The 16,825-nt window shown below is 54.7% G+C and overlaps 1 protein-coding gene across 3 annotated transcripts in view; it reads right to left on the reverse strand.

Moving 5' to 3' along the window:
• Nucleotides 1-1,673: 1,673 nt before the first annotated feature.
• Nucleotides 1,674-16,825, reverse strand: part of SYNJ1 (synaptojanin 1) — a 60,480-nt gene continuing 45,328 nt past the window's right edge. The window contains exons 24-30 of one of the 3 annotated variants that reach the window (XM_059686324.1): nucleotides 16,310-16,519; nucleotides 15,379-15,531; nucleotides 14,554-14,592; nucleotides 12,127-12,197; nucleotides 10,915-11,041; nucleotides 10,627-10,817; nucleotides 1,674-4,430 (exon numbers count right to left, since the gene is read on the reverse strand). In XM_059686324.1, coding sequence (XP_059542307.1) covers nucleotides 3,642-4,430; nucleotides 10,627-10,817; nucleotides 10,915-11,041; nucleotides 12,127-12,197; nucleotides 14,554-14,592; nucleotides 15,379-15,531; nucleotides 16,310-16,519 — 1,580 coding nt within the window. In that variant the 3' untranslated portion in view covers nucleotides 1,674-3,641. Of the gene's footprint in view, nucleotides 4,431-5,388; nucleotides 6,515-10,626; nucleotides 10,818-10,914; nucleotides 11,042-12,126; nucleotides 12,198-14,553; nucleotides 14,593-15,378; nucleotides 15,532-16,309; nucleotides 16,520-16,825 lie in introns of those variants that run through there. The other 2 variants (XM_059686325.1, XM_059686326.1) reach the window with 2 other exon arrangements.

The raw sequence follows: 16,825 nt of genomic DNA on the forward strand, positions 1-16,825 counted from the left end.
GCGCGGCGACCCGGTGGTGGCCGCTCCGCTGGTCCGGTCCCCAGGCGCCGGGGACGTGTCCGTAGCTCCAGGGGCGGCCGCCCCGAGTCGCCTGGCGGGTGGGGCCGGTCACGGTGGCCTCGCAGCTTCTGCGCCGCGAGTGACCGAGAGAAGCGGCCGCCACGAGCCGGGACGAGGCGCCTGCACATAGGACGCCAGGGAAGCGGGCGGGCGCCGCTGCCTGTGTCGGGGGTCTGGGTTGCCCCGCGGGCGGGAGTCGTTGGCTGCGTCCCTGGCAGCCAGGCACCCCCCCTGGTGTCCCCCGGGAGCGGCCACGCCGCGGTGAACGGACTGGAAGATTCCCAGCGCCTGCCACGCCCCTTCGGAACCTGGGGCTCCCCCCCCCCCAAATCCGCACCCTGGCGGGCGGGGCGGGGTAGGGGGAGGGGTGGCCTCAGGCCCAGAGCAGGCGGGGCGCTCACGGGGCCAACGCCTCTCCCCTCGCGGGGACCAGCGGGATCCTTGGCGATCAAGGAAGCGGACTGTTGACACACGCTCTGCTCCTGAGGGCTCTCCAGAGAACTGTTTGGAGTGAAAACAGTTACATGCCATGTGGATCCATGTCTTTATTTTTAAAAGTATATTTTTATTTCAGTTTGGGAGAGTGAGGGGGAGAGAAACATCAGAGATGAGAATCATGGATCAGCTGCCTCCTGCACAACCCGCACTGGGGATGGAGCCCTCAACCCAGTTACGTGTCCTGACCAGGAATCCAACCGTGACCTCCTGGTTCATAGGTGGATGCTCAACCACTGAGCCCTGCTGGCCAGAATCCATTTATATAAAATTCTCGAAGTGGCAAAAATTACAGAAACGGAGAATAGATTAGTGGTTACCAGAAGTTACGGACAAGGGGAAGGGTGATGGGACCGGAGGATGTGGGAAAAGGGCAGCGTGAGGGAGGACCTTTGCAGAGATGAAAATGTTCTGTACCCATGCCATGTCCTGGTTGGGATGCTGTACTAGAGTCGTACAAAATGCATCCACTAGGGACAACTGGGTAAAGGGTACCTGGGATCTTTTATTTCTTACAACTGCATATCTATATTAATAAAAGGGTAATATGCTAATTAGACCAGGCATCTTCCGGACAAAGCCATGGTGGGGGGGGGGGGGCCGAAGCAGAGGCGGTCGGCGGTGATCAGGCCAGCAGGGGAGAACAGTTAGGGGTGATTAGGCAGGTAGGGGAGCAGTTAGGGGCATCAGGCCAGCAGGCAGAGTGGTTAGGGGTGATCAGGTGGGCAGGCAGGCGAGCTGTTAGGAGCCAGCAGTCCCAGATTGTGAGAGGGACATCTGACTGCTGCAGGGATCAGGCCTAAACCGGCAGTCAGACATCCCCCAAGGGGTCCTGGATTGGAGAGGGTGCAGGCCAGGCTGAGGGACACCCCCCTGCCCTGTATGAATTTCATGCACTGGGCCTCTAGTATACAGAATAAGTGCACGGGCTTCTTGATGATGATCACTAATCTCAGTATCTTTCTTCTCAGAGTACTGAGAAGTAAAATGGATGAAAATAAGATCTTGAACTAAAATACCTGATTTGACAACAAGAGTTAATCCTAACTTGTACATGTCAAGTAAAGGTCAAGGAAGACAGCTGAGAAAAACTCTTCCCTTCTGAGCAACGTGGTCAATATGGTAACGAAGGTCCATTTATTTCATGTGACAGCACATCTCACAGGATATGTACAGAATGTATACCACTGACTGTAATATATACTTCTATAAAGTACAGTTATAAATATCATATGCCACATAAGCAATAAAGTTCTTACATATAAACAGCAATCTATTATCGAGAACAAAGAATTCACAGAGAGCCTTAGTGTCTAAATTCTGCTCTGCTTTTAATAGAACTGGTGGATATTTCAGTAAGACACAGAATAATGGCGTTATTGGCAGCGTACCTTTAACTTCTGTAGCTTTGTGCACTTTCAGCAACTTGCCGAATACAGTTTCCGATAAAGGCCACGGTGCCGCACGGTGTGTGTGTTTCAGGCAGTAGTTCAGGTTCACCGGGAGACTGCTCACGGAGCCGCTGCTGTGGGGAAGGAACTGTTCGTCTAATAGAGAGCAAATACCACACACCAATCACATAGAAGCTAAAGCCACAGTTGGGACAAGTTAGTTCACATTTGAAGCATATCGCCGAGAGGAATACTGCCGTGTAAGACATACTGATGCTGAAATGCTTAGAACCCCAAAAGCACAACAGAAAACTCACGAGTTCCTGGCTGTTAACAGGATGACGTCTGTAAATAGAGTGTGATAGCATTTAAGCATCTAGAGAAGAGCTTTGCCTGTGGATTTGCTTTCTGTGGGGAAGTGCGATGCAGTTCTGTGCTTTTCCACGTTCTTCCCACGGACCCTGCTTCCTGCCACCCCCGACGCACACCAGTGAGGTCCAATGAGGACGCGGGGTGTCGGCGGACACACAGCGCTCTGTAGAAAGGAGCGCTAACGTAAGTCTTATGGGTACAGATGACTTTCGCTTAAACTGACAAAACAACTGCTCACGGATTTTCTGATTGGGATTACTTAATGATATCAAAATACTACATTCTTAAAAATTCCCTGTACTTCAGAAAAGGAACAGAAGCGGGGTCAGTGGGTGCAGCAGAGCAGGAGAGGGAATCCACGGCCAGGAGCTCTGGTGGGCCCCAGCCCCTCAGGGCAGCCCCAGTTCGGAGCAAGCCGCTCCCCCTGCTCGCCCTGCTGAGGAAGCCTGGAGCAGGGACTGGGGGAGGAGGAGGCAGCAGGCAGCACAGGCCGTCATGTACAGAGAGGACACTTGGCGCTGAATTCCTCCCTGAACCCTTGGCCTGTGCCTCGCAGACACACGGCCATCGGCTCCTTGGAAAGGGCTGGAGTGTGTGCGGGACAGTGACTGCGACACGTGCTTCCAGCTGCCAGGAGCCGTCCCAGAGGGAAGGCCCGGGGCCTGGAGTGGGGATTGCCGAGGTGTGCGCGCACGCGTGCAAGGAGAGAAAATGCTGTTTCAGGAGTAAGGGTTATTTTAGTTTTGGAAAGAAAATTAATGTCCAAATTTCACTTACAGTGGTCCATCTGATAATGAAATATTGAAAAGAGAACTCTCAGAACTTTTAGATACAGATTTGGTCTGGGTCATGGCCTAGAGTTTAGGTGAGTGTTAGACTGTGTGTGCGCATACACCACACGTGTGCGCACGTGTGCACTCTCTCTCTCTAGCAATGCCTCTCAGAGTCCGGTTCAGCGTCCCGCCCCGCGGACAGCTCTTCGGTGACTGCTCGTGAGGGTGGAGACAGGCCAGCGGGGAGCTGCGAGTCTTTCTGAGATTCTTGGGGGCCTCACGAGGATCTGAGTGGGGTCTACTTCCCAGAGTAGTTCTGAGCACTTTCTATGGCTACTGCTCTCAGTTATCCAAACAGAAACACACCAGAACTCCAGTTAATAATGAGAAGGGTTTCCCCTATTTCCAATATACACATACTCCAACTCTGTACACGTGACACAGTGGTATTTCTTGACATCAGTGCAGGAACAAGGACTATTGCACGTAATGAATAACAATGCCCGGTTCTCTCGCTCTGCCCAGCACACGGAGCGCTGTCCCCTGTGGGCTATCTTTCCGTGAAGTCTACAGTGGGAGCCACGGGGGCCAGAGCGGTGAAAGGGTCGGCTGGAGGGGCAGGGCCTGCGGGGAGCGCAGAACTGGGAGGCGGGGGCGGCCTCCGCGAGGGCAGCACACAGGTGGGAACCCCTGTCCCTTGACCCCAGTCATCTCCAAAGGTCACGCCTGGGCCGGAGGACGGGCCTGGCCGAGGGCCCAGGGAGTCTGGACAAGCTGCCTTCAACTTGGCTCTCACACCAAAGTCCTCCTCTTCCTCGAAGGTGACCCACCCCCTCGGGGGGCTGGCGCTCGCTGTGGCCGGGGCCTGCGGGTCGGAGCTGTCCTGGAAGCTGGGGGGCTGAGCAGGAGGCTTGCCGCTGCTCTGGCCCCGCCCGGGAGGAGGGAGGGGAGGGCAGGGGACGGGCTCCACGGGCTGCGCTGCCGCCTCTGCGTCCCTGGACGGGGCTCTGAATGGGTTCGTCCTGCTGGCGAAGAGGTCGGTGCCAGGGAAGGTCGGGGCAAATGGGTTCGGAGAGCAGCGCACGTTCTCCTGGGATTGGCTCCGCACGGGAAGTGGAGGCAGTGTCGGCATGCAGCTCACAGAACTCAAAATGCTGATGTTACTTGATGTTGCAGGAGGCAGGGGGACCACCCCCTTGGGGCCCGGGGTGAGGACAGGGGCGGGGTGCACAGGCGGCTGGGCCTGTGACACGGCCAGCAGACTAAGTGACAGGTCTTCAAACGGGTCGCTCTTCGACGGCGATTCCAGTCTGACTGCAGGGACGCCGTTGGGTCTCACCTGGAAAGAAACAGCACCGAACCGTCAGAAACACATTTACAGCGACACATTCTCTGTCCCTGGTCCCTGAGCTGGCTCTGTCTCAACTGCTCTCGATTTGGGGGCAGGGATACAATTTAGAAAATAGGACGCAGCTTGTGTCCTGCTGCTCTGGTGGGTTAAGATAACACAGCTAACATCTCACTCTTGAGAAGCTCCCAACTGAGGAAGCCCACTATAAACAGAGCTTATTTCGTTCCTGCAAGTATTGATTTGGTAAAACGGAATGGTACGGGATTAGCCCATAGTTTTGCTCATGCCCAGTTCTCTTAGACGTCAGCACAAACTGGAGAACCCGTTGATGCTAAGCCCTGTAAAATTCAACACCCATCTGTGATGAGGACGTGGTTTCACTCTTCTTCTAAATCTGCGCTCAGTCAGGGCTCATGTGACCATGGAAAGGCAGCCGCAGGGATGAGCATGAATGATGGGCGCACGTGCATTCCTGAGCGAACAGGGCGCCTTTCCTGCTCCGGGGATGGACGGCCCGGCCTCCTTTGCTGTTTGATGCAGGTTCTCCTTTGTGGAACCAGCGGTGAGTGACGGGGTGACTCCTTAACTGACCTGCCTCATCTGTAAAAATGTCCCCCAACGCCCAGGTGTGCTTGTTAATCATCAGGCCCTGGTTCCTTGACCGCCCTCACTTAGAAACCCACTTCTACGTGGTATATTAACTATGACCACAGCGCAGCTGAGCCAGCGTGGTCCGCGGCGCTGGCACACGCAGCTGTGCCCGGGCTGGAGGTCAGTCCGCGGCCTCAGTGCCACAGTCGCTCGGGCCTGTGCACAGGAAGCCGGGGAGGGGAGCGCAGCCGCACTGAGCTCGGCACCTTCTCCCAGGGAACAGGCTTTGACCCCAGCCACAGGCAGAGCAGCTCACCAGGCACTCGGTTTTCATGTGAAAACAGGTGGATGACGGGATGTTAACGCCTAATTTAAAATAGAACAAACAGGCCACTGGGTTGGAAAGAACAGGAGAGGAGAATTTTAGCTCAAGACGTGCAATGTAACACAATGGAGCGCTGCCAACATGAATTTAGCTGTTAGGTCGACAACTAAAGGTTCATGGGCCGCTGCAAACCAGGGCGGCGCCCCCCCTCCAGCGTCCACGGGCCTCGCGAGCAGGGCCTCGGGCTGAGGACAGGGAAGGCTGCGCCCGGAGGACAGGGAGGGAAGCGAGCAGCTTCAAGTATATGAGTGTCTTACTCAGTTGGCCCACAGCATACTTTACACTTGAATAAGTGTGTTTTCCCTCAAACAATGACAATAAATTTGTAGACAATGAGAGCGTGAACATGTCTGGCTCTAAACTGTATTCTGAGTGAGTAAAGGTAAGCGGGCTCGTACATGGAAATTACTTCAGAGACAAATTGATCCGCATCGGGAAGTCAGTCAACCCCATAGGCCAGTCACGCCTGGGTGGTTTATGGTTAACCCCACAAAGCAGACCAGGGCCCGGGCCCGGTCTCCATGGCGACACCCAGTCCACACCAGACGCCACAGGGAGGACTGACGGGCTGAGCCCGCAGCTGGCGGCGTGTTCACAGAGAACGGTGTGGGAGGGACTTTAACTCACCCTGTTATGAAATTAACTTTCCATCTCTCTATCATCGAGTCTTTCTTACTAAAAACAATCTTGCAACTAAAATTATTTGAAAACATTTTTTTCCAAAAGAAACCCAAGAAAAAAATTAATTATGCCAAGAATCAATTTAGTTTTGCCAAATAGACTTTCATATACATAAAGCTTACCTTATTGAAGTTATAAGTTTTAGTCTTGTTAATTTTCATTAAAAAAACAAAGCAAAATATCATAAAGCATAAACAAGAACTAAAATGGTTCCTAAAAATTCAAAATACTAAGAAAAAAAAGCAGGTTTGATGATATGAGAACAGAGTTTATTAATGTGACAGGTGGCTTTAAAAATGGGTGAAACTTAGATGTATGAAACAGAAAATCCATACATCTATGCGCTATGACAGATGAGAAGCAGGTAGGAGGTGGAGAAACAGTCCGATACCTGTTACCCTGACGGCCGCTCCTGCTTGGAGAGAAGGAACACAGACAGCAAAGGAAAGAGTTAGGAAGACGTCCGGAGACAGCCAGCAACCCTCGCGATGCGCTCTCCAAGCCGTGACGTTTGCAGGTCACAGCGAGAGTGCAAGCAACAGTTCCAACTTACTTTATCATTTTGAACAAAAAATGTGTTGCTGAATTAGGGCTCAAAGTTCAATTTTATCTGAGGTTGATTACTAACCAACGTATTTAAAGTTTATTCTAAAAATAATAATCCAAATAGGTTTTCAAAGCTCTAAAATATTCTAAGCAGCCCATCATGGATGACATGTTTGCACCCCCCGCCCCCAGCCCCATTCAATGATGAGAGAGAGTCACGGATCGGCTGCCTCCTGCACACCCCAAAATGCGGATTGAGCCCGCAACCTGGGCCTGTGCCCTGACGGGGAATGGACTGTGATCTCCTGGTTCATGGGTCGTCACTGAGCCACACCGGCCGAGCTCACTGTGCTTTTATGTTTCAAATACTTTGCAGATTTGGGGCAGAATTAATAAAGACATAAAAGTTACTAAACGTTCAATTCTAAAGCTATTTCATATTATCAAAATATCAAATATTGTATTTAAAAACCTCATGTTTTTAAACTTACAGCCACTGCAGAAGATTTTTAAAGTTGTGTTTATTATGTTTTGAAGAGGCATTATTCTTATGGTCCAAAATCCAAAAGGACACAAGGTAAAACACTTCCCCTTCCTCCGGCCTCCAGCATGTACTTCCCGGGAACCGCTCTGCGAGCCTCCACAAGGACAGTCTACAAAGAGCAGGACCCTCAGCCCCCAAGAGAGGGTGGCCCGGCTGGGGTGGCTCAGTTGGTTGAGCATTGTCCCATGAAGTGAAAGGTCCCCGGTTCGGTTCCCAGTCAGGGCACATGGACGGTAGGCAACCCATCCGTGACATCAATGTTTCTCTCTCTCCCTCTCCCTGCCTCTCTCTAAAAATCAATTAAAACATTTAAAAATACATATACATATATATATACATACTTCATCGATAATAAAATATATTGTTCACTAGGGGCCCGGTGCACGAAATTCGTGCACTGGGTGTGTGTGGGGAGGGGAGTGTCCCTCAGCCCAGCCTGCCCCCTCTCACATACTGGGAGCCCTCAGGCGTTGACCCCCATCACCCTCCGATTGCCTGATCGGCCCCTTGCCCAGGCCTGACGCCTCCGCCAGAGGCATAGACCCCCATCACCCTCCGATCGCCTGATCGGCCCCTTGCCCAGGCCTGACGCCTCCGCCAGAGGTGTCAGGCTTGGACAGGGGACCCCCATCTCCCCCTGATCACTGGCTCTGGCCCCCGCCCAGGCCTGAGGCCTCTGGCCCAGGAATCATGCCTGGGCAGGGGACCCCCATCTCCCTCTGATCGCTTGCTCCACCCCCGCCCAAGCCTGACGCCTCTGACCCAGGCTTCAGGCCTGGGCAAGGGGACCATCATATCCCCCCAATCCCCGGCTCAGCCCCCCGCCCAGGCCTGATGCCTCGGCCAGAGGAGTTGACCCTCATCACCCTCCGATCACCAATCACCGGATCGGCCCCTTGACCAGGCCTGAGGCCTCCGGCAGAGGTGTCAGGCCTGGGCAGGGGACCCCCAGCTCCCCGCGGTTGCAGGCTCCGCCCCTGCCCAGGCCTAACACCTCTGGCCTAGGCGTCTGGCCCGGGCAGCGGGGACCCGCAGCTGCAGCGGCCCCGCGATCGTGGGCTCCGCTTTAGGCCCAGGCAAGGGACCCCTAGCTCCCGGGACTGCCAGCTTCGACCGTGCCCAGCTCCCATCGCTGGCTCCACCCCTACTTCCTGCTATCACTGGCCAGGGCGGCAAAGGCGGCCCCAGGGCCGCCTTTGCCCTGCCCCCCAGCTCTTAGCTCCCCCCTGGGTTTCTGATCACTGTCAGTGGCAGGGGGGCTTCTTCCTGCTTTCCCTTTCGCCTCCCTGCATTGTGCCTACATATGCAAATTAACCGCCATCTTGTTGGCAGTTAACTGCCAATCTTAGTTGGCAGTTAACTGCCAATCATAGTTGGCAGTTAATTTGCATATAGTCCTGATTAGCCAATGAAAAGGGTATCGTCGTACGCCAATTACCATTTTTCTCTTTTATTAGATAGGATTATCAGAAACTTAAAAACAAAAGTGTGTCTGTGTATATAATGTTCACAGGAATTAGACATCAAAGACTGAGGCAAAAAGAGCATTTAGAATTTAAAACTAACGTCTTTGGTAGTTTTGATGAACCAAATACAAGATTCCAGAACACAATCTCCCAGGCCCCACAGAGCACGTGCTGCCTGCCACGAACCACGAACCACGAACCACGGCCACTCCCCTGAAAACCAGGCTCAGCACAATGGAGAGGACCCTGAAAATGACCTCCAACCCCCTGCTCTTTGGTCACAAGACGACCTTCTGCTAAGACTGACTTTTCCCTGACAGCCTGCCCCCGGGTGTCTTCCGGAGCAGTGAGTCCTCACCAACGTGTGGTCAGGCTCTGTGACTGTAAGCGCACCGGGTCAGAGAGAGAGACCAGTTCTAGCCGCCACAGGCCACCGATGCGCAGTCAGGTGCGCAGGCGCCCTGTGGGCGGGAACATGGAGCCCCGCACCTGCAGCCCCGGACCTGCTTTCACGCTGTCCATGAGCCTTACTCATCACAGAACTTTAGGAGTGAAGTCACTTTACCCTGGAATGGACGTGCGCCTTCTGTCCTAAGACAATGCTAGAAAGCTCCGAGACGACGAGTTGGAAAGATGATAAAAATACAATAGTGCATTGCACAAGAAAATGAGAAAAACTCAGGACCGCCGGGTCTCAGAGAGGAAGGGACAGCGGACACAGCATCTTCAGGGCGCTCCATTTTCTGAACCAAAGGCACAGCCGACTTTTAGGCATTAATTAGCTTAAGCGAAGAGATTATTTCCTTGATTATATGTCCTCCTTCAGCTTTTACAGATGTGACCCCTAGTCTGAGTAAATGCTAACTGCTAACAATATTTACAATTTTAAGCCACATTTACTTTAATATTTTTTCACTATGGAGAAGCATACTCTTAACTTCTGTCACCTAGGCAGACGCACTCTGACATCTGTCAAAATAAACGCCAACTCCAATCACCAATGTGCCTCAGGGACGGTGCCAGCACGCAGCATTTCTGTACTAGGCCTTCCGAAGTTTAAATGCAGACTTGAATCTTTACACATTTCTTTGGCCTTCATGGTATTCCCCAGTTAACGCTTTAGGATAAAATAAAATGTAAGGCCAGATACAAATGTACTTAATATAAATTCTATTTTAGTAATTTTTCTGTAAAGATGTAACAAAAACCAAGTAAAACAGCACCCAGATAAAAACACAACAATTCACCTCGCGCGACGGCCCCTGCGTGACAGTAACTGTGAGGGCCACGGCAGCCTCCCTGCGGGCGCCGCCTCTCAGGCACCCACCAGCCCCCAGGCCAGAGCACTGCTTCCTGGGCGGCTCCCCGCAGTGGCAGTCGGATGGTGTTCCCTCGGACAGGCCTGCTGCCACACCCGCCACCGAAACTCCAACAGGAGCTGCCTCAGCCCGAGGACCCAGGCCTCCCTGCAGGGCACCCGGGGCGGCAGCAGCAGCAGCAGGAGCAGAGGACCTGCCACTGAGAATCATCAGCCAGACAGGAGCTGTCTCCTCAGGGGACAGCAACCCCCACACGGGCGGGGCTGCGCCAACTGTCTCCTCCAGGAGTGAGAGCCCCAACTGACCCGCTGGCTGTGAAAAGCCACACGGAAAACCCACTGCTGCCATCACCCGACGATTGACCACCCGCAGAAGTGATGCACCGAGACCGGCACGAATGCTTTAAAAGCCAACGAGCCACCTGCAAAGTCCCTCAAGCACCCCCGGTAGGCTCACTCTCCGAGAAACGCTGATCCAAGCAACAGGCTAAAAAAAAGGCAAACCCTTACATATCCCTTTGTCACGTGACGATCTGAGACGTCAAATGACACTCACTGGTTGAAGTCGTATCTTAAGATGCTATTTCTACTAACAAGAAAGAGACAGGGAAGCCGGATGTCTGTCTGTCGCCGAGAGCCGCCGCGGGACTCACCTGCTGGGCCGAGGGCTCGGGGGGCAGGCTGTGGGAGGACCGGCTCCGCGGCGGGGGCTGGGGCGGCGTCTCCAAGCCGGGCTGGGGGGCAGCCTGAGGCGGCGGGGCTGCTGTCGGGACGAGGGGCTCCTGCATCTTTGGACCAGGCGGGGCGGCCTGTGGCTTCAGGGGTTCAGGAAGGAGAGGTGAACCTAGAAAGTCATTTTCCGAGTTAGGTGTTTCCTGGGAAACCGTGTCGAACCCTCTTCACAGAGGCTGGGGCCTCGGAGACCTGGAGGCCGGGCCTACCTCTGGGGGCTTCGGAGGCTCTGCCCTGGCTCTCGGCAGCCGGCCTCCCAGCAGACGCCGCGGACGCCCGGGCCTGGCTCTGCGGGGCGCTGATCACCCCGGCGCGGGGCGGGATCGCCGGCATCGTCTGCACGGGGAGAAGCACAGGCATCACCTCAGACCCGCGCTGGTCTCCTCCTTCCTCTTCCCCTCCCTCCTGGCCTCCCCAGCCGGGCGGGCGGGCTGCCTGGATGCACAGCCACCCCCTCCCCCGCTTAAGGTTGGCATTTGTGCTTCTCAGTTGACAATGGGCTGCACTGTGTGGATGAAGCTCATAGAGGCGTGCCCCTCGGTGGTTGGCATCGCTTATCGAGAGCAGGCATGGCTGCCCTTCTCAAGGCCACCAGCCAGAGAACAAAGCCAGGGCACCAGCTGCCGGCGGTCCCGCCCCACAGGCCACGCCCAGGACAGAGCAGGTGCCGAGGCTGACGCTGAGGACTGACCGAGACTTGGTGCCACACAGGAGGAAGAGCTCCCATGACTCCTCGGGCTGGTGAGGATATTTTACACAGATTTGGGGGGGGGGGGGGAGTGTGGTAGAGTCAGTGAAGGGCACAGGAGAGCGGGGACAGGAGTCTGTGGGAAGCTCCCTCAGACATAGTGTGACCTTTAGCTTGGATGAGAAATAGAGCGATAAGAGAAGACAGAACATCTCCAGCTCAGAAGTTTTATGAGAAGCCTAATTAGAAATGAGTCGTGGCCTGTTAATTTCTAGTTATTGTAACGGGTCCCGGTTCCCGCTCTCCGCTGAGGGCTCCCGCAGGCCGGGCCACTGACCACTGTCCACGTCCTTCCTTCTTCTTCACATTACTCCCACCTGAGGGCATGTTCTTCGGGTGAATAGTGGACGACTACGCGAGTAAGGTAAGGCGTGAGGAGTGCACGGGGACAAGCCCTGCCCTGCCCTCTGACACCCCGTGAGAACCAGTTCTGTCACGGCTCCTTTTCCTGAAACCTTATTACAATGATGGACTTTAACATCCTTCTTATTGAAGGGTGACTACATCCTCACTAGCCCCTCAGGAAGCAGGACCAGAGCCGCCTGCACACCCCTCACAGAGGCAGAGGCCATGATGGGCCACACGCCTTCCCCAAGGCAACCCTTGTGGCTGGAAGCAAACTGGGACCTCGAACCCAGACCCCCCCCCCCCGCCCCTGGCAGGTGCTGCCTACCGGTCTGGGCGCGCCGTGTCCAGCGGGTCCTGGGCCCGCAAGTCCCGCTGGAGGGAAAGGCTGGCTGTGGCCTGCAACAGAGTCACATGTGCATTTGAGATTGAAAACAGAAACGAGAAACCGTGAAAACAGAAACGAGAAACCGTGCACTGACACCCCGTCTAGTCACGGTCTCGTTCTAAGGAGAGTGGCTCAAGCCACGTGCCTTTGCCCAGGTTTTCTCTCCGTGGCGCTCCGGGGCTTTGGGGGGCTTGGAAGCGGGAAAGAAAAAACAGTCGTGAGTGAGCAGCACATGGCCCGGGGTGGGGCTGCTCTGTCTCTGGTCACAAGGACTGGCTCTGGATAATGGTGAAGGTCATCGGTCCTGAATGCCCCGAGGGCTCCTGAACACACAGACCCGCTGACACGGGCTCCAACCACACGCTGGGGGGGGGGGGCAGCCGTGGGCTCCTGATGGGCAGAGGGCCTGGGAGGCGCCCTGTGGGGTTTCTGTAACAATCCCACGGCCTGAGGCCGAAGGCAGGCGGCCTCCTTGCTAAGTCTCTGCCTCTGGGAAGAAGTGGGCCACGGTGCAATGCAGACCTCAGGTTGACTCTTTTGAAAGGAAACTGTTATATGAGACTCATCAGCCCCTTAACGACTGTCACCACCATGAACGGCTTCTGCTCTTAAGCGTCTTTTAAGCAAACTTAGTTCAGCATCATTACAGAGAGAACTACGTTATGTGAAATCACTCACAGATAATTCCTGGACCTGAATTAACAGGGCTTATCTATAATTACTAAAAGCTTAGGGTTAGAATAGCACATTTCTAAATATTTGACTTATTCTGGAAAGGATTTTGAAAGTATTTTCCTTAAAGTAACATTGTACAGCAACTTCACATCCTCAGCGCAGATGAAATAGACACAGGACAGCGTAACACCGCAGAGGAGTCGCAAGGAAAGGAAGGGTACCCATTGGAAACCGGACACACAGAATGAAGGGAAAGGAGGCTTCCAGGTGCACAGAGGGGGGTGTTCGTGGCTGGTTTGCCTCCTGCACTGGAGGGGCTGACCTGTAGCTGCCCCGGGACCGAGAGGGGCCCCGACACCTTCTTAGAGAAGGAACAGAAGCCGAATGTTGTTTGGGGCCCGCAGCACGGAGCGGACAGCTGGCACACAGACAATGTCTGCGTTAAACTTAATTTTGCAAAAAGACTCTTTGTCTACGTGAAGCTCCTCCTCCTATTTAATCAGGACAAACCAGTGACGTAGACGCCTGCCCACCCGCCTCCCTCCCTGGGAAGAGCAGAGGGACTGGGCCTCTGTCTGCACGGCCGCTGCAGCGGGAACAGGTGCGAGGAAAGCTTCTGCCACCTGCTCACCTCGCCCCGAGGGTCAGAGCTGAACCACTGGTAAGAGCTCAGGACACGACGGCCAAACGGAAAAACTCCATGTGAATTTCATTTTAATTTCTGAGACGACGTTAGCCTCTCAGAAGTTCATTTTGCTTCCTTATTTCTAAAAAACTCCAAGAGCATAGAGTGACTTTCTTGAAGCTCACTGCCTTGAAGAGTTACTGGTTTACAGGGGGAAATGCGCACACACTGCCGACAAAGGGTCACTAGAGGCGATTTAAAAAAACTAAATCGGATTTCTAAGTTGGTAATATGACATACCTTTTCACAAATTCATTAAAAATTTACTTCCTACTGGTTGTTTTCCTCATTGAAGGAGAATATAAATAGAATTATCAAGGAAATAAAACTAAAAGCAGGAGTTTGTAACAGGAAAAACTAACATTTCTCTGAGTCCATGGGAAAATGACCAGCTAGCAGTGTTTTGTGGCTGTAATGCTGAAATAATTTAGCAATCAAATATATACCTCCAACTGAGCTCTGGAGTTTTCACATAAACCAAATAAACTACATTTAAACCCAAAGTGATTCGGTTGCTAATAAACATTGTCCTTATGTTTAGAAAACGGAGGCGTAAGATTCATGGCAAGTTAAGACAAGGCCACGCAGAAGGAAGGCTGTGTCCGCATGGCGATTCTGCTGGAATCAGCTCGGGACGCCCTGCCGCCACGGCGCGTGTGGGCTGCTGGACGAGGCGCCGGACGGAGCGCCGCCGAGCCAACGCTGGGGCTGTGATGAGCCCGCGGAAACCGGCATGGTCCTGGGAAGTGAGCCTCTGTGGCCACTGACTCTCCTGACTGAGGCCAGTGCCTGAGGCTGGCGAGCAGCCCACGCTGTCCACCGGGAACGGGCAGCCTACACTGAGCTCCAGGCCTAACTGAAAGGAGGAGAGTGGGAGGTGGAGCCGTTAAAAATATGAACGTCATTCACTTTGGCTTTTACCAAACAAACCTAATGCCTTTCAGTTACAGGGATCAAACTCCAAACACCATGGCCACGTGCGCAAGTGATAACAACAAAACGGTTACCTCCAAGCTCCTTCCGGGCCAGCGCGGGACTCCTGGCCCCTGGGCCCCAGGAACACGCAGCAGAGAGGAAAGGACAGAGTAAGGCATGAGATGTCAGATGTGCTAACCGTCCGCCGTCAGACACCATGCAGGAGCTATGTATGAGCATCTTGCTATTACAAAAGCTGTTATTTAATGCCAGCACTTCTAATAACTCCAGTAACAACACATACTTATTAAAAAGAACACTGAGCCCTCGCCGTTTGGCTCAGTGAATAGAGCATCGGCCTGTAGACTAAAGCAGCGGTCGTCAACCAGTGGCCCCCGGACCAGTGGTGGTCTGTAAGATCCAAAAGGTTGGCGACCACTGGACTAAAGGGTCCCAGGTTCGATTCTGGCCAAGGGCACAGGCCTCGGTTGCGGGCTCGATCCCCAGTGGGGTGCGTGCAGGAGGCAGCCGATCCATGATTCTCTCTCATCACTGATGTTTCTATCTCTCTCTCCTTTCCTCACTGAAATCAATAAAATAAAATGAAATAAAAAGAACATTTACACAAACATGTAAAGCTTCATAGTAAGTATGTATGTTCTCTGGGTCTGACTATAGTGAACAGGAGTTAGCACGCTGCAGCCGTCAGCTTCAGCGACGCAGACTCTTGCACACTTGGAGAGGCAGCTACGGAAGCCTAGTGGGCAGACCAGCCATGGTTGCGCCTGCTGCGTTCTGCAGAGAACAGCGAGGAAGTAGCAACAATGACAAAAAGACAATGACATCTAGAAGCTGAGACCTGATCCGTGTCGCGGGCAGGGCTTTCTGTCCAGCAGGGGGACACGGTGGTCTATTACCTGACGGCGGAGGTGGTCGCTGAGGGGGCGCTGGCCGCGCAGGAGGGGCCCCCGGGCGGGGAGGCGGCGGCCGCTTGGGCTCCAGGACCTGCGGAGCATCCTTCTGAGGCTGTGCGGCTGACGGAGCGTCCACGGGAGAGCCGGGAAAAGCGCCTGGGGAGAGGAGAGCAGGGTGCGAGGGGTGTGAGGCGAGGGACGGTGCCTCCTGCCTCCGTGCTGTAAACTCTCTATCCTGTAATTTCCTCAGTTCGCACTGTAGCCAGATGACATGCACGTTCAGTGTCAGTCACATAAGCAGTTGTGCCTGTCACAGCGCTCTGGTGCCGCGGGAGCAGTAATGCTCGCTCCGCGTGGCTGCTCACCAGGCCCCAGGTGCCGCCCCGTCCTCAGTGGCCCGGCAGGACGGCCCAGCTGTGTAAGTTACTGGCAGCCGCTGACCAGCAGAGAGAAGAAAAGGGAGGCTGGCTTTTCTCTAGGCCTTAACTTGAACTTCCTTAGCGAGTGGAAGGGGCAAACCAGAGACGCTAACGGCACGGGAGATGCTGGTCACGTGGACAGTCATTGTTCATGAGACAGAAACAGCTTCCAAAGACGGGCCTTCCAACCTCGGAGGGCTGACTACAATTCCAATGCAAACGTCCGCTTGTCTCTTCCCGTTTCACATGGTAACAGAGGCCACGTGCGGCTGCAGTGCTAACAGCAGGCTCCTCACTACCACAGGGACAGGCATCGGTGAAACACGGAGCCAGCCAGGCACGGGACAGGGATGAAGACCAAGTCTGGAACTGTTTCCACACAGGGCGCCTCCTGAGAGCTTCGCCTTCCTGCACGCGAGCACCCGCCCACCTGCACCGGAATACAGCCCCCCCCCGACTCTCCCCGGGAGCTCGAGGCGCCAGGGAAGGCGCCTGAGCCCGACCACAATACGCACTCTGCGGAGGCGGCTGCCCCGGAGTCCTGGACGGGGTCCGGCTTGGCCTGACGGGCAGGGAGGGCAGGGGGACGTCCGCTATGGTGGGCGACTGGCAGGGGCTGGTCCGCGGGGACGAGCTGGGGGACGCGCCGAGGCCGCAGCCCGGGGACGGCTGCAGGTGCTGGGGAAGGGCCTCCTCCACCTCGGCGCTGTAGTCGTCCACGTCCCCTGGGGAGACAAGGGCGGGTCAGCGGCCTCGCTTTCCAGGCTGTGCTCACCAGCCTGGGTTAAGGGGCAGGTGCAAAAGCAGCGTTGCTATCTGACACTGACGCAGGCGTGGGCTGTGTGGGCACGGATAGAAGTGTATGCTAATGGGACTAGATCAGCACAAGCACTCGGACAGAACACAGAGCCACAGGCCGTGGGGACCAGACTGGGAGCTGGGCTGGCCTGGGCTTCCACGTTCCACTAGGCGATGACCATCTACTGCTGTCCCCCCACCTCCCACTGCTGTGGCATGGCCCCTCGCCGCCC

Source organism: Myotis daubentonii, chromosome 3 (assembly GCF_963259705.1).
Source record: "Myotis daubentonii chromosome 3, mMyoDau2.1, whole genome shotgun sequence".
In the NCBI taxonomy this organism is placed as follows: domain Eukaryota; kingdom Metazoa; phylum Chordata; class Mammalia; order Chiroptera; family Vespertilionidae; genus Myotis; species Myotis daubentonii.